Here is a 27,484-nt window from a genome sequence, read left to right on the forward strand (position 1 = left end):
TATAATTGTCAATAGTAGGTAAAAGAACTGAGGTCAACAGTACAGTTCTGTGTTCTTGTACTGCACATTACAGCCTTTCCTCTATGTAATAGTGTTAATTCCAAATCATTATTACAGATAATAGCAGTCCATGTAACACAAAGTACGTGCCCTAGTTATTCAGTCAATTACAGGTAGGAAAACTTGTGCGATGTGAGAAATATTTGTATTAAAAGAAGATGTCCGTATTTGACTGTGAAAACTTTTTTCCTTTTTCATACTGTGGGATACTACATTGGGATTGAGAATGACAGTGAGTGGGAATAAACATCTGAAAACATTAGGTTAATATTTAATATGGTGTCAGTTAATAGTGATTTTTAAGTAATTTTATAATCATGTTGGTTGGGGATCCAGAGCTCATATTTATTGGGACTGTAGCATTAACATTTATTTTTCCAAGTAATTCATAGCATCTTTACTCATTCAAAGCTGATCCCATTAAGTGAATCAACAAAGGATACTTTATTATTGGACAAAATGTATGAACATTAACAAGTTAGTCCTTTCAAGGGTAATAATGCATTTTAACTGTTGTTTCTGAAACATAAGAATAACTTACGTGGGAACATCTGTGAGAATGCTTGTTGATTAACTCATTATTCTTACCTTTCAGTTTTTAATGATGGCAGTTCCAGGGAACTAATGAACCTCACTGGAACGATTCCTGTGCCTTATAGAGGTAAATGTCTTATGTGATTCGTGTTTCCAGCATAGATGCATTTTAATTCACATTTAGTTGCCAAAGAATTGTAGGTAATTAAGCTTGCTTTTTTGTGACTTTCATGATAATATAGAAACTTCACCTCCTATTCTAATTGAACTTCATTTGGCAGCAGCACCTCATATTTTCATCTTTTTTCCCCTACTTCCTTACCCAGATATATCAACAAATAAGTGCCTCAGTGCACTGGAAGAGTTTGTTTGATAGAATCAGAGAATCTTAGAACTAGAAAGGGATCTTAGCTGCCTCCTAGTTCAGCTCCCACCCTACTCAAACTTATCTGACAATGGGAAGCTGTATAGTATAGTGACTAAGATAGAGGCTTTACAGTCAGGGCAGAGTAGGGTTTTAGTTCTCCCTCTGTAATGTATTAGTTTTGTGACAATGGGCATCTGTAACATTTGGATAATAGTACCTAACTCAAAGAAGAATTCATTTGTAATAATGTATGTAAAGGACTTAGCAGAGAGGCTGGTATATCAAAAGTAGCTATTATTTATGGTTGTAATGCTGATGATGGATAATTACATCTCTGTCAGTCAGCCACCCTCTGCTGGAAGACTTACAATGATAATGGAGCATTCAGCTTCATGAGCAACTGTGGACAGCTCTGTTAGTTATTCCTTGTGACTAGCTAAGACCTGTGTCTCAGTAACCTACCCACTGATTTTATATAGTACCTGCTATGCGTGGGGGAAAAGGGCTAGGGATACAAAGGTGAATAAAGGATGTACCTTCCCTGGAAGAACATACACAAATAGGGGAAACAGGGAATAAATAGATATTTACACTATTCTATACCCGTTATAGAATAATGAAATATAAAGGTGCTGTGAGATTATAGAGAACAAGAACACGTGGGAAGGTCATCAAAGAAATGACGTTCAATTTGGTGTTAAAGGATGAGTGAACCATTCATAACAGAATGGACATCCCAGGGAGAGGGAAAAAACACTTGAGCATCAGCATTTTATAGAGCAAATACGAGTAAACTTCAGGATTATTGACTTTGCCTTTACCCCAGGAAGTAAGCTCTGGTGAGGGAAAAAGGTATGTGGGGGAGAGAAGGAGGCAGAAGACTATCGTAGACATAATTAAAGACATTTATTATTTTTTTTCTTCTGGTTTTATTGAGATGTAATTGACATATAGCACTATATAAGTTTGATATACAGCGTAATGATTGACTTCATACATCAAGAAATGATTACCTCAGTAAGCTTAGTGAACATCAGTCATATAGATACAAAATTAGAGAAACAAAAAAATATTTTTCCCTTGTGATGAAATTCTTAAGTTTTCATCAAGTTGCGATGTTTACTCTCAACAAATTTAATATATAACATACAGCAGTGTTCATAACATTTATCATGTTGTACATTACATTCCCAGTACTTAACTTTTTTTTTTTTTTTGGCTGCGTTGGGTCTTCGTTGCTGCTCGCAGGCTTTCTCTAGTTGCGGCGAGCAGGGGCTACTCTTCGTTGCGGTGCGTGGGCTTCTCATTGCAGTGGTTTCTCTTGTAGCAGAGCATGGGCTCTAGGCACACAGGCTTCAGTAGTTGTGGCACCTGGGCTCAGTAGTTGTGGCACGTGGGCTTAGTTGCTCCATGGCATGTGGGATCTTCCCGGACCAGGGTACAAACCTGTGTCCCCTGCATTGGCAGGCAGATTCTTAATCACTGCACCACCAGGGAAGTGCCCTTGCTTTTTTATAACTGGAAGTTTGTACCTCATGTCTACTGTCCTACAATTCTCCCTTCCCCCCAGCCCTCACCTCTGATAACCACAAATTTGATCTCTTTTTCTGTTTGTTTATCTGTGTGTGTTTGAAGTATAATTGACCTATAACACTGTGTTAGTTTCTGTTATAGAACATAGTGATTTGATATTTCTGTACCTCTCAAAATGATCAACATGATAAATCTAGTTACCATCTGTCACCATACAAAACATTACATAATTATTGACAGTATTCCCCACACTGTACATATCATACTGTGATTCATTTATTTTACAGATGGAAGTTTGTACCTCTTAATCTTCCTCACCTGTTTCTCTTCTCCCACCTTCTTCCCCTCTGGCAACCACCTCTTCTTTGTATCTATGAGCCTGTTTCTGTTTAGTTTTGTTTGTTCATTTGTTTTGTTTTTTAGATTCCACATATAAGTGAAATCATACAGTATTTGTCTTTCTCTGTCTGACTTATTTCACTTAGCATAATACCCTCTAGGTCTATCCATGTTGTCACAAACGGCAAGATTTCATTCTTTTTTATGGCGCAGTAATATTCCATTATGTATATGTATACCACATCTTCTTTATCCATTCATCTATCAGTGGGTACTTAGGTTGCTTCCATATCTTGGCTATTATAAATAATGTTGCAGTGAACATAGGAGTGCATATATCTTTTCAAATTAGTGTTTTCATTTTCTTCAGATAAATAACCAGAAGTAGAATTGCTGGATCATATGGTAGTTCTATTTTTAATTTTTAAGTAATCTCCATACTGTTTTCCATAGTGGCTGCACCAATTTATATTCCCACCAGCAGTGCACAAGGGTTCTCTTTTTCATACACACACACACACACACACACACACACACACACACACACACGCATACATACATGTAAATTTTATTTAAACTAAACCTTTGTTCCTTCACCATTTTTTTGTATGGCACAGTTCCTAAGCCTAAGTAATTCTAGAGAATCCATCATTTTCACAAAGCAAAGAATTCTAGATGGTGGAAATAAAGTTATGTTTTATGTATTAAGATATATTTTATTGGAGTCTTTTTTTTTTCATTCTAGAAGTACTTTTGGGTAAAAAATAAATCCGAAGTCCCATAACTGTCTGATTTCTTTAAGTGAATTTTATGTGTATATACTTTTATGAAGTAAAACTGTTTCTGAGTGGGGGAAATGTATCTGAATTATGTTAGGTGATTCAAATGGTTGCTTGGGACACTGGACTTTAACCTTAGGAAGAAAAGTCTTTGATTTATGTTCAATATGTTAACTATCAGATCCTTTGAAACACTGTTCATTTTGACTATATATAGTCAAATTTCTCAACTGAGAGAGATTCTATTACATAAAGCAAAAAAAGGGGGATGACATCATTGATTGTGAAACTACCACTGAAAATGCCATATTCATTGGTCAAGCTGTGGCCACCAGTCAGCATCTGTTTGACACTTGAATTAGGTCTTACAGTGTGACTTTTGGCAAGGGAATTTAAAGTCTAGCATATCACTTTCCAAAAGGACACCGTTGTCTGTGGTCTTCCTTCTGTATCCTTTACCAGTGAACTTTATTAACTGAAGTGACAAGAGTCAAATAACAAAGAATGGCTTGAACCAAAAGATAATTTGTGAATAACGTTTTTATGGCAGTAAGTATACTTACTACACTGGCAGAGTAGTGATTAATTAGCTCCTTAATCCTGCTCATGTATTTTACAAACTGAAAATTTGAGAAACTGATGTTAAACAGAACTTTGAAACATAAAATATTTGTTGTGTTTTTTTAAAAAAGTGTTGCTTAGTTGTAGCTCTTTGTTGCTTACCTACTAAGCCATTATTGAAAAATAATAAAAGTAGAGTAACTGAAGTTTCTCTTTCTCTCTCAGGTACTACATATAATATTCCAATATGCCTGTGGCTGCTGGACACATACCCATATAATCCCCCTATCTGTTTTGTTAAGCCTACTAGTTCAATGACTATTAAAACAGGAAAGCATGTGGATGCTAACGGGAAGATATATCTTCCTTATCTACATGAATGGAAACACGTAAGTATTAACAGAGTGTTCTGAGAATTCGTTGTATTTTATATATTTTGTTCACTAGCATTTACTTTCTGTTAACTCTCAAGGAGGATTAAAGGAGAATAAATTCACATAAGATCACTAATCACTGAGCTGGGTAATTCAAAAAAGCTCTTTAAAAGAAATATATCTGGACTTCCCTGGTAGTGCAGTGGTTAAGAATCCTCCTGCCAATGCAGGGGACACGGGTTCAAGCCCTGGTCCGGGAAGATCCCACATGCCGTGGACCAACTAAGCCCACATGCCACAACTACTGAGCCTGCACTCTAGAGCCCGTGAGCCACAACTACTGAGCCCACATGCCACAACTACCGAAGCCCATGTTCCTAGAGCCCCTGCTCCGCAACAAGAGAAGCCACTGCAATGAGAAGCCCATGCACCACAACGAAGAGTAGCTCCTGCTTGCCACAACTAGAGAAAGCCCCCGTGCCACAGCGAAGACCCAATGCAGCCAAAAATAAATAATAAATAAGTAAATAAATTTACAAGAATAAATAAATAAATGAAACATATATTTCTATAGAGCTTGGTAGTTTATAGAATACACATAGTCACTATTTTATTTGCTTGAGTTGAACCTTTAAGAATAGATAGAATTCACATATGGGAAATGCATTTAAAAAATATTGGGGGGCTTTCCCTGGTGGCGCAGTGGTTAAGAATCCACCTGCCAATGCAGGGGACATGGGTTCGAGCCCTGGTCCGGGAAGGTCCCACATGCTGCGGAGCAGCTAAGCCCGTGCACCACAACTACTGAGCCTGCACTCTAGAGCCCGCGAGCCACAACTGCTGAGCCCGTGAGCCACAGCTACTGAAGCCTGTGTGCCTAGAGCCCCTGCTCCACAGCAAGAGAAGCCAGTGCGATGAGAAGTCCACGCACTGCAACAAAGAGTAGCCCCCACTTGCTGCAACTAGAAAAAGCCCGCGCGCAGCAAAAAAGACCCAACGCAGCCATAAATAGATAGATAGATAAATTTATTTATTTATTTAAAAAAATATGTATATTGGGTTGGCCAAAAGGTTCAGTTGTTTTTTTTTCCGTAAGATGACTTTAGTAGCACTTAGTTGTCTTTAACTTCATTTGAAACAATTTTGTTAGATTGTATGTGATAGCTGTCCTATCAACGTGCATTTAAAAAAAGACATCGGGCTTCCCTGGTGGCGCAGTGGTTGAGAGTCTGCCTGCTGATGCAGGGGACACGGGTTCGTGCCCTGGTCCGGGAAGATCCCACATGCCGCGGAGCGGCTAGGCCCGTGAGCCGTGGCCGCTGAGCCTGTGCATCCAGAGCCTGTGCGTCCGGAGCCTGTGCTCCGCAACGGGAGAGGCCACAACAGTAAGAGGCCCGCGTACTGCAAAAAAAAAAAAAAAAAAAAGACATCAAAATTGGTGAATTTTTGTGCAGCCATTCATTTTAATATTGAAGATGGAAGAAAAACAACATTTTTGGCATATTATGCTTTATTATTTCATGAAAGGAAAAAATGCAACTGAAACGCACAAAAAGATTTGTGCAGTGTATGGAGAAGGTGCTGTGATGATCAGACGTGTCAAAAGTGGTTTGCGAAGTTTCATGCTGTAGATTTCTCGCTGGATGATGCTGCATGTCGGGTAGACCAGTTGAAGTTGATAGCAATCAAATCAAGACGTTAATTGAGAACAGTCAACATTATACGACGCGGGAGATAGCTAACATACTCAAAATATCCAACTCAAGCACTGAAAATCATTTGCACCAGCTTGGTTATGTGAATCGCTTTGATGTTTGGGTTCCACATAAGTTAAGCAAAAAAACCCTTCCTGACCGTATTTCCGCATGCGATTCTCTACTTAAATGTAATGAAGACGTTCCGTTTTTAAAATAAATTGTGATAGGAGGTGAAAAGTGGATACTGTACAATAATGTGGAACGGAAGAGATCGTAGGCAAGCAAAATGAACCACCACCAACCAACCAAAGGCCGGTCTTCATCCAAAGAAGGTGATGTTGTGTATATGGTGGGATTGGAAGGGAATCCTCTATTATGAGTTCCTTCTGGAAAACCAAACGATTCATTCCAACAAGTACTGCTCCCAGTTAGACCAACTGAAAGCAGCACTCAACAAAAAGCGTCCAGAATTAGTCAACAGGAAACGCATAATCTTCCATCAGGATAACACAAGATGGCGTGTTTTTTGAAGACCAGGCAAAAACTGTTACAGCTTGGCTGGGAAGTTCTGATTCATCCTCCATATTTAGCAGACATTGCACCTTCAGATTTCCATTGATTTCAGTCTTTACAAAATTCTCTTAATGGAAAAAATTTCAATTCCCTGGAAGACTGTAAAAGGCATCTGGAACAGTTCTTTGCTCAAAAAGATAAAACGTTTTGGGAATATGGAATTATGAAGTTGCCTGAAAAATGGCAGAAGGTAGTGGAACAAAAGGATGACAACGTTGTTCAATAAAGTTCTTGGTGACAATGAAAAATGTGCCTTTTATTTTTACTTAAAAACAGAAGACACTTTGGCCAACCCAGTGGTATACTGGTGGCATATATTTGTGAAACTGTTCAAATCTCATTACTAAAAGTGTTCCTATCAAGAAGTAATACTAGTAAGAAACTTCTGTTTCTGCCTCTGATGGTATAGCTCTGGCAGTTTCTATCCAAAAAAATGCTGGAAAAGCCAAAGTACAAACAACATCTGAGGAAGGCTTTGGAGAACTGTTGAGGCAATTAGGACTTGAAGGGCCAAGATCCTTGCTGCAAAGAGATGAGTCAACATTCTGCCAGTTTTCCCTAAGAGTATTTACTGATTCTTGGTACAGAGTGAGAGGCTGAGAATCTGGGCAGAGGGCATTAGCTAGAGGCAAAGAAGACTGCACAGTTTCTAACAGTCTCACAGGGCTGAAAAGACAACAGTTGCTGTTCTGTCTGCCAGGCAGCCGATATCTTAGGAGCCAAGATTTGGGAGAAAAGGAAGCTACAAAGAAGTGAGCCAGATAATTTGAGTTTCCCCCTCAAGGGATATGCTGAATTCCTACATTTCAAAGACAAGATGCTAAAAAGCTAAGCAGAAAGCCTCTGTAATTCATAGCCAAGTTCTCAGCAGTCTTAGGTTGAGGAGGCAGTATGAGTTTGGAACCACTCACAAGGAGGAGGGGTATGAGTAAACATCCTAGGCTCTCATTTGGCACCACTAGAGGAATACACCCCATGAGTGGGAACTCAGGCAGAATGAGCCCTGTAAAACTCCACCCTTGAATCAGTTCAGTGCCTGATTATATTAAGGTGATTCTCACGGTATCTGCCGGCCATAGGATAGAGTGAACTGTTGCTGGAAGGAGATAATATATAGAGCCTGTCTAATTTTTCACGAAGTGTCAGGTGTACAATTTAAAATTATCAAGTACATCAAGAGATAGGACAAAGAGGGAAAAAAGAGTAGAAACAGGATACCACCCCCCAGGTAACCCAGTTATCAGACACAGACTTGAAAATGATTGTGATTAGTATGTTCAATATGGAGAACTAATTATAATTATATGTAAAATGAACCAAATAGAAACCTTACAACTGAAAAATAGAATAATAGAAATTAAAAACCCAATAGAGGGACTTCCCTGGTGGCACAGTGGTTAAGAATCCGCCTGCCAATGCAGGGGACACAGGTTCGTGCCCTGGTTTGGGAAGATCCAACATGCCATGGAGCAGCTAAGCCCGTGTGCCACAACTACTGAGCCTGCGCTCTAGAGCCTGCAAGCTACAACTACTGAGCCCACGTGCTGCAACTACTGAAGCCCACGCGCCTAGAACCTGTGCTCTGCAACAAGAGAAGCCACTGCAATGAAAAGCCCACGTACTGCAACGAAGAGTAGCTCCCACTCTCCGTGACTAGAGAAACCCGCGTGCAGCAACGAAGACCCAACGCAGCCAAAATAAATAAAATAAAAAACCCACAAAAAACTCAATAGATGGGTTTAATAGCAGATTAGACTTAGCAGAATAGAGAATTAACTGGTTTACGAATAGTTTATATTTTTAATGCTGTTGACGTAGGAATAAACCTTACAAAAGATGTACAAATCCATTATGGAGAAAATTCCAAATTTTATTGAAAGAACCTTTTTCATGGATTGGAAGACTCAGTATTATAAATATGTTGGTTCTCTACAAATTGATCTATTTCTTTTTTTTTTTTAAAGAAGACGTTGGGGGTAGGAGTTTATTAATTAATTTATTTTTGCTGTGTTGTGTCTTCATTTCTGTGCGAGGGCTTTCTCTAGTTGTGGCAAGCGGGGGCCACTCTTCATCGCGGTGTGCGGGCCTCTCACTATCGCGGCCTCTCTTGTCGCGGAGCACAGGCTCCAGACACGCAGGCTCAGTAGTTGTGGCTCACGGGCCTAGTTGCTCTGCGGCATGTGGGGTCCTCCCAGACCAGGGCTCGAATCCGTGTCCCCTGCATTAGCAGGCAGATTCTCAACCACTGCGCCACCAGGGAAGCCCTGGTCTATTTCTTAACAGAAGTGTTTGTTTCTTTGCATATTTGTTAATTTTGTGAACTTGATAAGCTGAATCCAAAGTTTATATGGAAATGCAAATATTAATAATAGCCAAGAAGAGTAAGCTGGAAGGGACTTGCCTTAGAGGTATCAAAATGCATTTTAAAAAACTAGTAATTAAGATGGTATGGAATTGTCAGAGAAATATTCCAATGGGTAGATGGAACATAATAAATAACCCAGAAAAAAGATCCACTATACAGACATACCTTGGAGATATTGTGGACTCAATTCCAAACTACTGCAGTAAAGCAAAATGTTGCGATAAAATGAGTCACACAAATTGCATGGTTTCCCAATGCATGTAAAAGTTATGTTTACACTATACTGTAGTCTATTAAATGTGTAATAGCGTTGTGTCTAAAAAAACAGTATTCATACCTTAATTAAAAATACTTTGTTGTATCCTATAATAAAGCATAATAGAATATGAAAAAGAATATATATATGTATAACTGAATCACTTTGCTGTACAGCAGAAATTAACATTGTAAATCAACTATACTTCAAGAAAATAAATTTAAAAAAATACTTTATTGTTAAAAATGTTAACCATGGGGCTTCCCTGGTGGCGCAGTGGTTGGGAGTCCGCCTGCCAATGCAGGGGACACGGGTTTGTGCCCCGGTCTGGGAGGATCTCACGTGCCGCGGAGCGGCTGGGCCCGTGAGCCATGGCTGCTGAGCCTGCGCGTCTGGAGCCTGTGCTCCGCAACGGGAAGGGCCACAACAGTGAGAGGCCCGTGTACCGCAAAAAAAAAAAAAAAAAAAAAGTTAACCATCACGTGTCAATGCAGGGTTGCCACAGACCTTCAATTTGTAAAAACTGCAGTATCTGCAAAGGACAATAAAGCAAAGCACAGTAAGAAAAGGTATGCCTATATATAAACACTTGATGTATAACAGTGGTGTTATAGTAGGTAAGTGGGGATAAGATTAACTTCAGTTATGGAGTTGGGACAGTGAGATTCCTATTTGTATAATATACAAAAATCAATTTCAGGTAGATTGTGAAAGGCAAAAAAATAAGACTTTTAAAACATAATATAGGAGACTGCCTTTCATGATCTTGTAATAGGTGAGGGTTTTTTTAACAAGATGGAAAACTTTTACTATAAAGGAAAAGACTACTAAATTTTACCTTGAGCTTATGCAGATTAAGAACTTCTGTTCATGAAAGACACATTAAAAACTGAAAAGACTAACCACAGACTGAAAGAATATACTTATAGTACTTAACACCCACAGGGTAATGTCCAGAACATAAAAATAATTTTTGGGAATCATTAAAAGAAAGAAGCCCAATAGAAAAATAGATGAAACTCTTGAACAAGTACTTCACAAAAGAGAAATCCTAATGGCCAGTAAACATATGGAAAGATGTTTAATCCTGCTAGTAGTGAGGGAAATATAAATTAAGACCATAACGAGATACCATTACATGTGCATTAAATTTGCACTACCAGTTGACAACGCTAAGGCTTAGAGAGGATGTGGAGCAAAGGGAACTCTTAGACACTGCTGATGGGAGCAAAATTGACACACTACTCTGGAAATTAGTTTGGTATTACCTAGTAAAGTTGTAAGGGCCCATGCCCTATGTCCTAGCAATTCCACTCCTTGGTATGTACACTAGAGCAGGGTTTCTCAACCTCAGTGCTACTGGCATTGTGGGTCAGATAATTCTTTATTGTGGGAGAGCTGTTCTGTTCATTATAGGATGTAGGATCCCTGGCCTTTATCCACAAGATGACAGTAGCATGACAGTTGTGACAACTGAAAATGTCTCTAGACATTTCTAAATATCCACTGGGAGACAAAAATAGCACCCCCAGTTGATAACTACTGCACAAGAGTAACCCTTTTGGGCTTCCCTGGTGGCGCAGTGGTTGGGAATCCACCTGCCAATGCAGGGGACACGGGTTTGAGCCCTGGTCCAGGAAGATCCTACATGCCATGGAGCAACTAAGCCCATGTGCCACAGCTGCTGAGTCTGTGTTTGAGAGCCCGTGAGCCACAACTACTGAAGCCCGCATGCCTAGAGCCTGTGCTCCGCAACAAGAGAAGCCACCACAATGAGAAGCCTGCGCACTGCAACGAAGAGTAGCCCCCGCTCGCTGCAACTAGAGAAAGGCCGCGTGCAGCAGTGAAGACCCAATGCAGCCAAAAAAAACGAGTAACGCTTGCACATACATACTAGGAAACAGAGCAAGAATGTTCATGGCAGCATAAATAACCAAAGACTGGATACAACCCATATGACTGTTAACAACAGGAGAGTGAATAAAGAAGTTGTGTATTCATTCAGTGGAACACCATACAGCAATTAAAATGAATTTATAACTATACTCTTTAACAGGAATGTATCTTACATTGTTGAAATAAGTCTCAATAGAATCCACAGTTTGATTTAATTCATATGAAGTTCAGAAACAGAAAAAATTAAACATACTGTTTAGAAAATTGTTTATAAGGTAGTAGTTTAAAGAAAAGAATGATTATCTGCTAAGTCAGAGAAGTGGGTAACTATAGAATAGATAGAGGGGGATGCAGTCAGGAACTTGTAAGTTGCTGGCAAACTTCTATTTCTTAAGTTGGATGATAGCTACACAAATATTTTCTTTATTGTTACTCTTTAAAGTTACATACATTTCTGTATGTATGTTATATTCCACAAATCTAACAAAAAAGACATAAGGGTAGCTAACTTTGGTATGGTGTTCAAGGTTATATCATGGAAGATCCTGATTTTTAGCTAAGGACTTCATCCTTGAATAGGCAGCTGGGAGTCATTTTAGATTTCTGAACAAAAGTAAGGCATTAAATGCAATGATTGTTAGGTATAATGTCTGAAGTGTACTAGATAAATACATTAATTAGCTTTCTGACTGAAAATCACTAGCTGCTCTAAAACATAAAACGCCAAATACTGGAGACTTAACGCTGGAAATTTCTTGCTCACGTAATAGTCCACTGGGAGTCTGCCTCACTGGCAGGCAGCTTTCCCTCACTTGAGCTTCAGGGACCAGGCGCTTTCCAGTTTGTTGTGCCACCATCTCCCGGGGCTTCAGAGTCCTCCGCATCAAGGAAGACAAGCAAAGAGATTGGTAGCCCTCCTTCTTGTGCACCTTGGCTTAAAAGTTAAATCTCTTCTGCTTATGGTCCATTGGTAAAAACTAGTTGCAAAAAGGACTGGAAAATGTAGTTTCTGCCTAAGCAACTGATTCTCAGCAACAACTCTGTATAATGGGAGGGGAGCGTGAACTTTTATAGAAAATTCTCTCAATCATAATCAGTAAGTAAAACTAGAACCCGCACAGAAGGCTATTGTAGTAATCTAGCATGGCACAGAACATGAACTAGGGCTGCTCTCATTTATCTTGATCTTACTAATTCAACTGCTTATTAATCCTAATCCTGAACGTGTATCATATACTGCTTAGAATGTAAAATCTGACCTTTTTATTGCTTGCTGGAAAAGCAAAAAGGGATAGAGAAGAAAGCAATTTTGCTCTTCAAGTTTTCAGGGTTTTCAATAGGAAAAAAGTTTTATAAAGATACTATATGTTTCAGTTGACCCTTAGGTGTTTGAGCTAAAATAAACTAACATTCTTGCTATGTTTTTTGTATCCTGTATCATTCTGAATTAGTCATTTGTCATTCTGAAATATTCATGACCTGTTGCTTTATAATAGGCCTGGAAGTAGGTATTAACGATTAATTTTTCTTCCTTCAAAGACTTTAATGTGAAAGGAATGGTATGGTAAAGAATTAAAATAAAATTTGTCTTGACAAAACTATGGTTATAAGACTGTATAAATGGAGTACTGATTCATACTACAAACATGGGTTAACCTTTGAAAATATTATGCTAGGTGGAAAAAGCCAGACACGAATTGTATGATTCCATTTACATGAAATGTCCAGAATAGGCAAATCCAATGACAAAATAGATTTGTGGTTGCCAGGAGCTGAGGGGAGGGGGAAATTGGAAGTGATCACTAATAGGGATAGATTTCTTTTGAGGATGATAACAATATTCTGGAATTAGACAGTGGTGATAGAGAAAAACCACTGAACTATACACTTTTTTTTTTTTTTTTAAATTCTTGGCTGTATTGGGTCTTTGTTGCTGCACGCGGTGTTTCTCTAGCTGTGGCGAATGGGGACTACTCTTTGTGGTGCATGGGCTTCTCATCATGGTGGCTTCTCTTGTTGCAGCACATGGGCTCTAGGGTGCGTGGGCTTCTACAGTTGTGGCGCTTGGGCTCAGCAGTTGTGGCGCATGGGCTCAGCAGTTGTGGCTCTCAGGCTCTAGAGTGCAGGCTCAGTAGTTGTGGCGCACGGGCTTAGTTGCTCTGTCTCATGTGGGATCTTCCCGGACCAGGAATCAAACCCATGTCCCCTGCATTGGCAGGCAGATTCTTAACCACTGTACCACCAGGGAAGTCCTGAACTATACACCTTTAGATGGTAAATTTTATGGTATGTGAATTATCTCAGTTTTTAAAGTGCATGATTTTAAAATCATTTTATGATTTAGTTAGGGAGTTTTGTTGGACTAAATAATTAACAAGAGATTTAAATTGTGTGATTCTCAGTAGCAACCCCATACACACACCAGCCATAATCTCCAGCCTACACTCCTTGGTGCTACACAGATACTATACATGTTTACTCCCTGTCTCAGCGTGTAAGTTTACAGACAAACATAAGAAGGGTATTGGAATAGTGAGAATCAGTAAGTTTTCATAAGAAGCTTTCTGAAATGTTATCTATTGTCACTGTCCATACGTTGGGACAGAATGGAACAAAATTGGTGCTTTGGAAAGTTGAAAGCTGCTAGTAAACTCTTCTGTCAGGAGAAGGGAAGTTATGAAGATGATTAACTGATCAAGATAATTGAGTAATCCTTCAGAACCTGATGAACTAATGAATGAAGTGTGTGAGGTGAGATATACACAGAATATAATGGGTGAAAACAACCATCAGATAAGTCAGTTTGAACAACTTTGCCTAGCATAGTTTGTCTTAAATTAGTGATCAATAGGTACTTGAGAAAAAAGTTTAGCAGCCTTTATGGGATACAGGCACTCTCTTTGTAACTATGGTACTGGAAGGAAAGATCCTTTAATAATTTATATCTTTTGTACAACAATCTAGTGATTTCTAAAATGGAGTCTACTTATAATTTCAGAGTTCATAATACTATCTTTAATAAAAATTAATCTAGGAACATGTGTTTCCAAGGTAACATTGTTATCTTTTAAAGACCTTAAATAATATTTGTGACTACTGCTTACATCCATCCCTGAGTTTATACCGTACCAGCATCCTTAATTTGTCCACTGGAAATATAATAAATTTTGGTTAGCTGTATGGAGTCAAATGAAGAACAATACCATCTGATTTTTGCAGTATACTGCTTTGGCTAGTGCTGTTTTTATATACATGAAGTAGCAGCCTTGCTACACATAAATAATAAGTAGAAATCACCTAGCTGTATTAAATTAATTAAATGGAATTTTCACGTTTGGGGTCCTACAAAGGAAATTGTCGCGCTAAGTTGAAAACAGATAAGAAATGGCCAGACTTTTCCTTATTGCCAAAAAGTAAATCTGTAAATGACTTAAATTTGTTTTCCATTTTTAGCCACAGTCAGACTTGTTGGGGCTTATTCAAGTTATGATTGTGGTGTTTGGAGAAGAACCTCCAGTCTTTTCTCGTGCTACTATTTCAGCATCCTATCCACCATACCAGGCAACAGGGCCACCAAACAGTAAGTAGAACTGAGATTTGATTTTTAAACTCATATAAACAAAAGAAAACAAAATCTTGTAAAAATATTTTTTTTGATGACTTCAATTTGCTTTTTAGCTTATCAAGTTAGTCGATTTTTTGGAGGTATTCTGAGGCCCCACATCTGCATGTACAGATTCTCAACAAAGACTGGCATTTGGGCTTTCGTTTGTGGGTAGAAATCTAACTATGGGTGTGCTGGATTCCAAAATGGAGGAGAAAGAATGCTGGAATAGAGCTGGAATTTTTTTTTTAAATTATGCATGCCATGGAATAGCTTTATTTGATCCGTTTGGAAGTAGATACAACTAGAAAGGCAATCTGACCTCCTTTTGTTTGCAACTCCAGGATCAGTGCTATAGATAAGAATCAATTATAAAGTAAACTATATAATTCACATTCAGCTATTCTGGGTGTACACAATGGACATCTAGCTCTCAGCTTTCTTCTCTTGAGTACAACCAATTCATGATTTTACTTTGAGTGGAGAGGGTGGGGGCATGGAGTCAATATCAGTTCTCCCCTAACTGGTGTACATTATCTCTGTTATTTCTGGGTTTTTCAAAAATAATTCTTACTGGTACTTTAAAATCACCCTGGATAATTGAGAGTTGGTTGTACTTACTTGTTTTGACTTTACTAAACCTGTTCATTGTGTTTTGAGCTGTGATTTTTTTAAAACAAATTTTGTTTAAGATAATTAACCAGACTTAATTTATCTTATAAGTTAGATTATGTGAGCTTTCATTTTCCTCCCACTGAAAATTATCATCTTCCTTTTTAATCCATTCTGCCTTGAGGAGCATCTTGACTAACAAGCTGAATGGGAATCTAACAGAACTTTCTGAATCCATTTCCTTTTCCTTCTCTGCTTTCCCAGAATAAGCTTGGCTGTAGCATTTTGTTGCTCTTTTAATAAAGATTCTAGGGATTCTTTTGGATCAGAAATTTGTTTTCATCTTAATAAATTCTGTTGACTTTAATATCCAAGGTTAGATTATCTTGCCCATCTAATGTTGAAATGCAAAATATTTCCTAGATCATCATTCATATTTATTTGCTCAAGTAACATAGCCAGTGACCACTTAAGATAAAGGTAACCTTTTCAGAATGTTAGTCCCCTAAGCAACATCTTTTTCCTAAATTTCTTCTAGTTTCATGTTAACATTGGAAGTGCAGCATTCAAGAAAGAGACCTCACTAAAGAGATCACTATTGCACTTCCATTTTGCATTCACTCACTATAAATCACATTAAACAATATAGAGCTAATATAAGTAAATTACTAAAAGAGACCAACTTATTGTCTGTCCATTACAGTTTTAATACATTTTATACATTTAAATGATATTCATTATTGTTATGTATGACTGCAAAGAAATGAAAGTCTGAATTCCGTCCTACACCCACACATCAAGGAACAGCCCAGAAATTTGGATCCATACTTAAATACGATCTTCTAGTTAAGAAATTATATACTTCTATTATTATTATTATTATCATCATCATCATCATCATCATTACTGTAAACATTTTTTTTTTTAAGAAGATGTTGGGGGTAGGAGTTTTTTAATTTATTTATTTTGCTGTGTTCGGTCTTTGTTTCTGTGCGAGGGCTTTCTCTAGTTGTGGCAAGCGGGGGCCACTCTTCATCGCAGTGCACGGGCCTGTCACTATAGCAGCATCTCTTGTGGTGGAGCACAGGCTCCAGACGCGCAGGCTCAGTAGTTGTGGCTCACGGGCCTAGTTGCTCCGTGGCATGTGGGATCCTCCCAGACCAGGCTCGAACCCGTGTCCCCTGCATTAGCAGGCAGTTCTCAACCACTGCGCCACCAGGGAAGCCCTACTGTAAACATTTTTGATCTCTGGTTTTAGGAAGACTTTTGAACTAGCTATAAGTCACACTAAAAAAGTGTTGTGCCCAAACCTCATTTTTTGACAACTAACAGTAATAGTCAACATTTATTCAGTGGTGACTATGAGACACAGCTAAGCACTTCATATTAGTTCTTATTTAATTCTTATAATAACCCCATGTATTATGCTTATTTGTATTCCATTTTATTCTGGCTCTGAAATTACTTCATTATCTGCTTCCTTACCAGTCTTGGACTCAACTTTTGTTATTTCCCAAAATCAAAATTTGGAGATTTTGGTCAAATTACTAGCTTTTCAGAACCTTAGAAGGGGAAATTGCCTATAATTATGAGGAAATTGCTTATAACTGTGAAGTCGTAGTTTATATGTGTTTAAGAGAAACTAGAATGGGGAGAGAAACTAGTAATTGACTATATATGTTGCTGACACCTAATAGTGGCCTCATCTTTTGATGTTCATAAAGATCAACTGTGTTTTGGCCCAGGAAGAAGAAATGTTTTATGAGATCTAGCAATTATGACATTTTGGGAGGTATTTTTCCCTTTATGAAATAGCACTGAACATCATCCTTAGCTTAATTATACTTAAGAAAAAATTTACTTATGACATCTATAGATTCACCCTAACAAGAAGACTGTGAACACTGATACTTGGGGATGTAAGCTCAGCAACTCTGATAAAGACGTTTAAGGCCCTTAGTCAGAGCCCAGCATACTTCTCCCATCCACTTGCATTATGTGCTCTAAAAGTTTACTTCTTGAGTGTTCCACTTCTCTCTTCAAGCCTTTGTGTACCATTCATCTACTAGATCACTCTTGTTTACCCCCACCTCCTACATTTAATTAGCTACCTCCTGTATGATCCCATATATATCACTCTGTACTTCCCCTGTCATGACACTTATCACTCTATTTTTATTCTTTTCGTGTTTATCTCCTTCACTAGACTATAAGCAACTTGAGGCCAGGAATTCTTTCTTTCTTTCTTTCTTTCTTTTTTAATCCAGTGCCTTTCACAGAAAGGCACTAAAATATTTATTGATTGGATTAAGGGCTAATTATATTCAGTGAGAAAAATTTCACTGAGGTTAATTTGATTCTCAGACAAGTTGTTTCCAGTTAAGGCCAAGATTAACTTCTTCTCTTTTTCTTCCTCGATGTTGGTTAGCCTCTTGGCATCACTGACTAGTTCTTTGTCATTAGTGTTCTCTTTAAAATATATATAAAGCATTCTTTATGCTTGCTAGATTTGAACCTTTTTCCACCTAGTATTTCCAAGCTTTTGTTTGTTTTAACCAGTCTGGCTGAATATAAGTTTTGTTTAGGACTTCTTGTAGTAATTTGAAGTCGTTTAAAGTCCTCAGTCAAGCCAACAAAACCAGCTGTGCTAATCGGTCAACATAATCTTGCAAGAAATTTCAAAAGATATCTTAGGTATAATAAAGAGGTCACTTTCTAAGAAGCTGACCTTGGACCAGAGGAGGGCACATTTACCTTCCTCTAAATTCCAAACTGAATTGGCTCCTGTCTCAGGTTATAGACTCGTTGAGAGCTTGAAGAGCTGACCAGGTTGACCCGTTCGCCAGTTAATCCTTGTTGGAATTGTCACATTTAATGCTTTTAGAGTTATGTGGTTTGAAGTTATTTATTAGTTGCAGTGAAACTAATATGGCTGGAGTGTTTTGTTTTTGGTGCTGAGATTTGAATTCTTTAACTGTATGAAATTTTGCTGTGGTTTGATGGTGATGTGTGTATTATTTGATACCCTATATATCCAGGACTATGCATACTATTTTAAAATATTAAAAATTATTTTTAGCTTCCTACATGCCAGGCATGCCAAGTGGAATTTCTGCATACCCATCCGGATACCCTCCCAATCCCAGGTAATGAAAAATTATCTTTTGAATAATTGTATTAGAAATTCTATTAGATCTAGAATAAAAATAATGGGTGCTAACTAGGGCATTAAAATGAAAATGGTTGCAATTTAATGGAAGGTAAAACTCAGTTTATTGCTGAAATTTTATGGTATATACATAGTTCAAGAGGAGTTTTTTCCATTTAGAGAAATGCAGCTCCATTCTATTCAGAGAGAGGAAAGGGGTGGGGAAATGACAATAATCTTGATTAGTTTTGTACCTTGAAATCCTTGTTTCTTTCCTTTTAAGAACTCTGTATATCCAGTGTAAATGGCTGAAAGATTAATGGAATACTAATTATGATGACCTCAGCCACTGAGAAAAATATTTTAATATCCTTTTTAAAAAACTGACCTTTTCTGTAAACTACAGGGAATGAATTAATGGTGCATGTGATGGGGTCAGTCTCATCCCCATATTTATTCAGTTCATAGACTACACGTACTACCAACCTTTAGTATCCATATGTTAATAACATAACAGGTAAATGAAATTAATAGTGAAATCAGTCTATGAATAATACATACTAGAAAAATCGATAAGAAATAATTATTAATCCATGTTTTAAATGTGTACCTGTTCCAGGGGTAATCTAGGAGTACTTTCCAAAGGTGGTCTTGGGGATAACTTAGAATGCAAGACTGGCATATACTTGGTGCCTAGATGAAATTTTCCAGCTACTCAAAATTAACAAAAAAATTTTAATCCTGCTAACTCTTCTTAGCTCCATAGAACGTCACAGATAAATGCAGCTAGAATTCCGGAACACCTGCCATAAATAAATATATGTATATACATATATAATATGCAGGATCTTATAAGTTAAATTTCGCAAACGTTTATTTGGGGGCCTTTCTTAATTTCAAGAACTTGCTTTATAAGGTAGTAAGTATTCTGTCACATTTATCTGGGTAAGCAGACTAGATGAACATCTGTCAGAGACAAGAAAGAAAGATTCCTATGATTGTTATATATAAACAAGTTGTAAGTTTTAGATTTCTAGAGACCTTTAATTTTCTGATTAAGTTCTAGAAATGGAATTCTATCTGAAGCCTTGAAATTACAAGCTGTTATAATGAACAGTTGCTAGTAAGAAGGAACTTTGGGCATATAGGGAATGGTTATTAGAAGCACAATAAGGAAATGGACTTCTGAACAATGAAGCCACTTCAGAGAAACTTGTAGATAAAAATGAAGGCTGAAAATATTGACAGAAATGTAAATCTTACTCATCTTACATAACCTTAAAAGTGTCTTTTGTGGGCTTCCCTGGTGGTGCAGTGGTTGAGAGTCCGCCTGCTGATGCAGGGGACACGGGTTCGTGCCCCGGTCGGGGAAGATCCCACATGCTGCCAAGCGGCTAGGCCCGTGAGCCATGGCCGCTGAGCCTGCGCGTCCGGAACCTGTGCTCCGCAACGGGAGAGGCCACAACAGAGAGAGGCCTGTGTACCGCAAAAAAAAAAAAAAAAGTGTCTTTTGTGAGGTTATTTGTAAGAAGTTCCTTTTTTAAAAAAATTTATTCTTTTTTTTTTTTTTTTGCTGCGTTGGGTCTTTGTTGCTGCCTGCGGGCTTTCTCCAGTTGAGGCGAGCAGGGGCTACTCTTCATTTTGGTGCATGGGCTTCTCACTGCGGTGGCTTCTCTTGTTGCGAAGCTCAGGCTCTAGGCGCGTGGGCTTCAGTAGTTGTGGCACGCGGGCTCAGTAGTTGTGGCACGCAGGCTGTAGAGCGCAGGCTCAGTAGTTGTGGTGCACAGGCTTAGTTGCTCCACGGCATGTGGGATCTTCCCGGACCAGGGCTCGAACCTATGTCCCCTGCATTGGCAGGCGGATTCTTAATCACTGTGCCACCAGGGAAGCCTAGAAGTTCCTTTTTGAGGTAGCTATTTTTCAAGATTTGATGCGTTTTGTTTTTTGGGTTTTTTTTGAAATGTAACTTTTAATGACATGCTAATCTCATGACAGGCTAATGAGTTGTTAAGGGTAAGTGTACTCACATTACTGTCTGTATCCTTCTGCATATGCAAGGTCTTGGCAGAAGAGCCTCATGACAGGCTAATGAGTTGTTAAGGGTAACTGTACTCACATTACTGTCTGTATCCTTCTGCATATGCAAGGTCTTGGCAGAAGAGCCTCAGGACCTCTTTGTCTTCTCGCTTTATCCTAAAGGAGAATTAGTAAATCAGTGATTCAAGAATCTTTATTTTACAACAGTGAATATGAGAATATTTATTCTTGCTGTGGAAAGTTGGACTAGATGATCTCTAAGGTCTCTTTAAAATTTTAAGATCTTTTGAAAGTTTTATTTAGCACCTTGCAGCATGTATGCAAGGAAACTAAAAAGTATGTCAAGGATAGTTGTTCCAGTTTTGGTATATGTACTAGCAAGCATGTATTATTAGAAAACAGTTTCTGATATCAGAAAAGACAGAAAATGTTAATTGCTGTGATAAACAGCTTTAAAGGAGAGGTCACATCTGTTTGGAGGTGGGAGCTTAAAGATAGCTTCATAAATGAAGGAACTGGTTTAAAAGAAAAGTAAGTATTTAGAGGTGGAGGGAGCAGCAAACAGCAATAACATTTTATATCAGAGGAAACTTACCGGTTATTAAGTTCAGCCCACTCAATTTTATGTAATCATAGGTGTGAAAGCCAAAAAAAAATCCCAGGAAAGAATAAGGAAGCACTCTAATATGGCTGGAGAATATAGGGTTATGAGTAGGAGGACTGAAGAGGTTTTTTTTTTTATTTTTTAAATTTATTATTTTTGGCTGTGTTGGGTCTTCATTTCTGTGCGTGGGCTTTCTCTAGTTGCAGAGAGCAGGGTCTCCTCTTCTTTGTGGTGCACAGGCTTCTCATTGTGGCGGCCTCTCTTGTTGCGGAGCACAGGCTCTAGGTGCACGGGCTTCAGTGGTTGTGGCTCACGGGCTCCAGAGTGCAGGCCCAGCAGCTGTGGCAAGGGCTTAGCTGCTCCGCGGCATGTGGGATCCTCCCGGAGCAGGGCTCGAACCCGTGTCCCTTGCATTGGCAGGTGGATTCCTAACCACTGCACCACCAGGGAAGCCCCTGAAGAGTTTTAATAAAGGTGCAACTTTCATAGGTATTACAGATCTCCCCAAACCTTCTCTGATCTCCTCTAGCTGGTATTGATTTTCCACTACAGTTGACTCTTGAACATCAGGGGGAGGTCGGGGGGCTAGGGGTGTCGACCCTCCTTGCAATTGAAAATCCAAGTATAACTTTATAGTCGGCCCTCTCTGTCATATCTGAGGTTTCGCATCCTCAGATTCAACCCACTGTGGCTTGTATAGTAGTCTAGTATGTATTTAGTGAAAAAAATCTGCATATAAGTGAACCAGCACAGTTCAAAACCGTATTGTTCAAGGATCAACTGTATACATTTCCTGAACTTTTATTTAGCATTTATTGTTTTCTTTATCCTATCAGGATTGTTTACAGGGATCTTGCCCTATTTTGATTATTAGTATCTTGAGGAAGAGATGGATTCATACTTTAGCTCCTGCCTCAAGCACTTGAAAACAGTGCTTTAAATAGAATAAACAGTAAATTTTGAAGGGGCACATAAAGAAAAAGGAATATAAGAGTGTTGGAAAATTCTTTTTAAATACATTTAGTCCAAAAGGGCTCTTAAAAATCTGAAAAAGATTTCCTACATAGGGCAAATTGTTTAATAATGTACAAAGACAGAAAATAGTACTACTAAATTATTTTTTTACTCAAGAAAAGTTGTTAACCCTGAACATAGAGAATAACTACGAAGGAGAAATTAAGCAAACTAAATAAAGAGACAGGGAGTTCTCTGAATTTAGTATCTGTAGGCCTAGAAGAGTTTTATACCACTTACTGAAAAATTCAGCAATAAAATCACAGATTGTCCTTGAAAAAGTATGCAATATGGGAGGAACTCCAGAAAAAGCAAATTTATTCCAGTGTTCAAAAAGGTAGATTCAGAAATTTGAATAAGATTGACATTGTTTCCTTGCAGCATGGATTACTAGAGAGACTAGAACAAAAGTACTGTGCAATAGCATTCAGCATGTGTCCACTGGGAACAGAAATGCTTAACCTTTTTCTTTTTTCATTTTACTTTTATACTAATCGATAAGAGTATCATGATTACATTGAATCCTCAACAAGTTACACACAAAACTTTTTTGTTGGTGACAGGTTATAAAGTGTGAACTAGTAGTACACATAGGAGAGAATCTTTGAGCCACTGCCCTATAAAAGGATTACTGACTATGAACTTAGAGCTCTTGCTCCGGGACTCTGGGCTGGGTCTTTTTAGTCAGTAATTTTAATGGACTCATAGAAGGCATGTTAATCAGAATTGCAAATGCCATAGATCTGACAATTGTAGATAAAATAGGATTCATCAAAATTGATTGTTCAACTAACAGGTAGCTATAGTAATCATCCTGTTCCTTTTCTTCTCCATTATAAGGGATACACTGCCAAATTAGTGATCATTCAGAGGAAAGTGATTAGATCTGAAAATCAGAGCTGTGAAGAATGGTTGAAGGAATTAAAAATATTTCACCTGAAAAAGAGAGGACTGAGGGGAAAATGTTAGAAGTTTTCTAATATGCAAGTGATCTTACAGAGTGCAAATTTAGGACCATTAATTAGAGGTTACTGTGTCAAAATGCAGTTAGTGTTCAGTAGAGAAAGATGACCATTTGTCAGGGATATTGTAAATGATATTTATGAAACAATGTTGGATAGGAGATTGGAGGACAATACTTCTAAGGAAAGTTTCTTCCAACTCTGATGTGAATACAGGAATGACACAAACCTTCCTTAGAGTGAAGAGGAAGCTTTTAAAACTTTATCTCAAGAGGAGTATTTTCAGATCAGACATTCAAAAAGGTTATCAATGAACCACAGGTAAAAATTAAATAATATTATTTACCTGTATGCTAGGAAATCAGAATGGAAAAGTTCTCACAAAATATTTGTTGCTCTCAGTTCTGATACTGTTGGACTGCCCTTAGAAAAACTCGAGTTGCTTTCTGCTACTGTGAAGGTGACCCTCAAATAACCAGGGCCAAGGGACTTCCCTGGTGGTCCAGTGTTTAAGACTCTGTGCTTCCACTGTAGAGGGCACGGGTTCGATCCCTGGTCAGGGAACTAAGATCCCGCATGCCGCAGCCAAAAAAAAAAAAAAAAAAAAAACCAGGGTCAAGCAAGAGTATTTTAATCATTTACTTTAAGAGTAAATCCAGTGTCATTAATGGAATTTTTGTGGAGCTTTGCTTGAATAGACACCTGTAGCTCTAAAACTGTAAAGTCATTAACTGGTAAGACAATGAAATATCAAGCTTAGCCTCCTGAATGGGGTGGATTTGTTTGTTTGTTTGTTTTAAGTCTTTATTGAATTTGTTACAGTATTGCTTCTGGATTATTTTAAATGTTTTTTGGTTTTTTGGCCACGAGGCATGTGGAATCTTAGCTCTCCGACCAGGGATTGAACCCACACCCCCTGCATTGGAAGGTGAAGTCTTAACCACTGGACTGCCAGGGATGTCCCCTGAATGGGGTTCTTAAAGAGATACTGTAGAGTTGGGTCATCTTAACATTTAATATTTTATGTTCTTTTCTTTAGTGGTTACCCAGGCTGTCCTTACCCACCTGGCAGTCAGTATCCTGCCACCACAAGTTCCCAGTACCCTTCCCAGCCTCCTGTGACCACTGTTGGTAAGTACCATTCAAAACTGTATTTCTCCACATAAGGAAAGTCAGAGTCTCCTGTTGTGAAAAGTGCATTTCACTTTTGTTTTTTATTGAATGTTTGATATGTAACATTGTGTAAGTTTAAGGAGTACAGTCTGTTACTTTGATAGATTTATATATTGTAATATGATTGCATTATAGCAGTATTTATTACATTACATAATTATCATACAGTATTATTGTCTATATCCATCATACTGCGCATTAGATCTCTGTGGCTTGCTTACTACTCGTTATAAATTTGTACCTTTAAATATCATCAATTTTATCACACCTCCCCCCATTTCACTTTTACATGTGAAATGTTAGAATACTCTTTCTTTTTAGAGCAAAAACACTTAATGATCAGTGTCCTGTACTCTAAAACTTGAAATGATTTATCATCATATAAATGAGCCTTCTACCAGGGCATAAAAGTAAATTTGATTGACTCTTATCACTCTTTCCTGTGTTTCACATATTTATTGGTGAACGTTAATGTGTGTTGAACTATTAACAGATACTTAGGTTTTCCTAGCCTTGTTATATGTAAAAACAGATGAGCATCTTTAGAAGAAAGCACCATTGGGAAATATGGGTGGATCAAGTAAGACAAATTATTGCAGACCAATAGTTCTTGGTTTTTTATGTTGCTTATTAGTAGAGTTACCTGAAATATAATTTTCTTCAGTTGAGAAAATGAAAGCAATACAAGAACTTCTACAGACCCCCACCCCTCTACATGACTATCTGCCCCTACCATATCTGCCTTCTCCCTGTTACCACAGATCATTATTTCTACCCACTAGGTTTTATCCTCTGTAATTTACTCAGGGACATCATTTCAGCAGTTTCCCCTCTCATCATCAGCTTTTGTTCTCTACTGGGTTGCTCTCATCAGCACCCAAAAATATACCCTAAAAACCTTTAAAAATCCTCCTCTGAATTTCCCTTTCCCTGCCACCAGTATTCCATTTCTTCATTCCCCTTTACAGCAAAACTCCTTGAAACAATTATCCGTACTCATTAGCTTCAATTCCTCTTCTTCCTTTCACTCTTGAACCACTCCATGTGGGATTTCCCTCATGTCCTTCCACTAAGCTGCTTCTCTCAAGGTCACCATTGACCTTTATGATGTTAAATCCAATGGCCAATTAAATAGTCTCCACTTACTTGGCTTGTCAGCAGTATTTGACAGTTGTATCTCCTTGATACACTTTCCTCTCTTGCTTTCCAAGACCCCAGACTCACTTGTTTTTCCTCCCATCTCACTGGTACTCATGCTCAGTCTCCTTTATAAGTCCCTCCTTTTCTTAATATTGGAATGCCCCCTGGCTCAGTCCTTGGCATTCTCTATACTCACTCTCCTGGTGATCTCTACCAATCTCATAGCTTTAAATACCATTTCTGTGTCCACACTTCCCAAATTTCTTTCCAACTTACACCACTCTCCAGAATTCCAGATTCTTATATCCAGCTCCCTTCTCAATATCTCCATTTCGATATTTAATAGACATTTCAAACTCAATGTGACCAAAATTAAACTCTCAATCTTTCTATGATGCTTTCCCACCTCCAGTGATACCTACTCAATACTCTAACTTTGGTGTCATCCTTGATTCTTCATCAAGAACCAATTATCTTCAAAATACATATAGAATCTGATCACATCCAGTGCTGATCCAAGTCACCGTTATCTTTCATCTAATTTACTTCAAAAGCCTCCTAAAAAGCCTTCTTCTTTCCTTAATCCCTACATCTGTTTTTAACACAACAGCCAGAATGATCCTATTAAAAGATAAATAAATTATATCACTCCTCTACTCAGAACCTTCCAATGTCTTCCCATTTCACACAGCGTTCAATCCAAATTTCTGAAGCTTAGAAGGCCCTTTGTGATCCTGCTTTCCTCCCCCTGTTACCTCTCTGAACTCATCTCCTACTACTCTTCTGTTTTAGGATTCGTCCACTACCTGTTTCCTTTGTGTGGAGCAGTCAGGCCTACCCTGACCAATCTACTCCCATCACCAACCCCGCACACATATACACACATGCCCAACATCTAGAACAGTGCTTGATATATAGAAGTTGACCTAAATATTTTACTGAGTGTCTGAATGTAGAATCTTGTGAAGTTTACTGTTCTGTTACATTTTCTGATCAATTGTAAGCATCCTGAGATCTGCTGTAAATATCTCCCCTTCCCCCAAAAAGAGCATTTTTTTCAGCTGTTTTTGTCATTGATACGTTCTATTTATTGAGATTCTAGTGGCAATGGTTTTGTTTTTTAAAAATGTTCTCATCCTTCTGTAATATAGCTCTTTTTTTAACAATGTAATTTAAATCCTTGAGTTAGAAACCTGATGATGGGAGATCATTAATCCACAAGCAAAACACACTAAATGTTGTTAATCTCTCCATTATGGCTCAGGCATCATCAGTAAAATAGGAATAGTGCTATTTGTTACCCTGTTTCTCACTGAGACGATAGTATTTGATTTGTAGAGAACCTCAGTTCCTAAAGATCTTTTTTATGTTAACTCATTTCACTACAATAGATATGAAGCATTTTATAACTTAGAATAGATGATATCCATACATTAAAAAATAGGAATACGGGGGAAATGGTACATTTTATTTTATTTTTATTTATTTTTTTAACATCTTAACATCTTTATTGGAATATAATTGCTTTACAACGGTGTGTTAGTTTCTGCTTTACAAGAAAATGAATCAGTTATATATATACATATGTTCCCATATCTCTTCCCTCTTGCGTCTCCCTCTCTCCCATCCTCCCTATCCCACCCCTCCAGGCAATCACAAAGCACCGAGCTGATCTCCCTGTGCTATACAGCTGCTTCGCACTAGCTATCTACCTTACGTTTGGTAGTGTATATATGTCCATGCCTCTCTCTCGCTTTGTCACAGCTTACCCTTCCCCCTCCCCATATCCTCAAGCCCATTCTCTAGTAGGTCTGTGTCTTTATTCCTGTCTTACCCCTAGGTTCTTCATGACATTT

General features: G+C 38.2%; 1 protein-coding gene across 1 annotated transcript in view; it reads left to right on the forward strand.

Moving 5' to 3' along the window:
- TSG101 (tumor susceptibility 101) overlaps positions 1–27,484 on the forward strand; it is a 58,207-nt gene that overhangs the window by 8,004 nt on the left and 22,719 nt on the right. The window contains exons 3-7 of the mRNA XM_030864926.2: positions 656–721; positions 4,399–4,562; positions 14,788–14,914; positions 18,630–18,696; positions 24,355–24,446. Of these exons, the coding sequence (XP_030720786.1) occupies positions 656–721; positions 4,399–4,562; positions 14,788–14,914; positions 18,630–18,696; positions 24,355–24,446 (516 nt within the window). The remainder of the gene's footprint in view (positions 1–655; positions 722–4,398; positions 4,563–14,787; positions 14,915–18,629; positions 18,697–24,354; positions 24,447–27,484) is intronic.

The sequence above is a fragment of the Globicephala melas genome, chromosome 8 (genome assembly GCF_963455315.2).
Source record: "Globicephala melas chromosome 8, mGloMel1.2, whole genome shotgun sequence".
NCBI classification, from domain to species: domain Eukaryota; kingdom Metazoa; phylum Chordata; class Mammalia; order Artiodactyla; family Delphinidae; genus Globicephala; species Globicephala melas.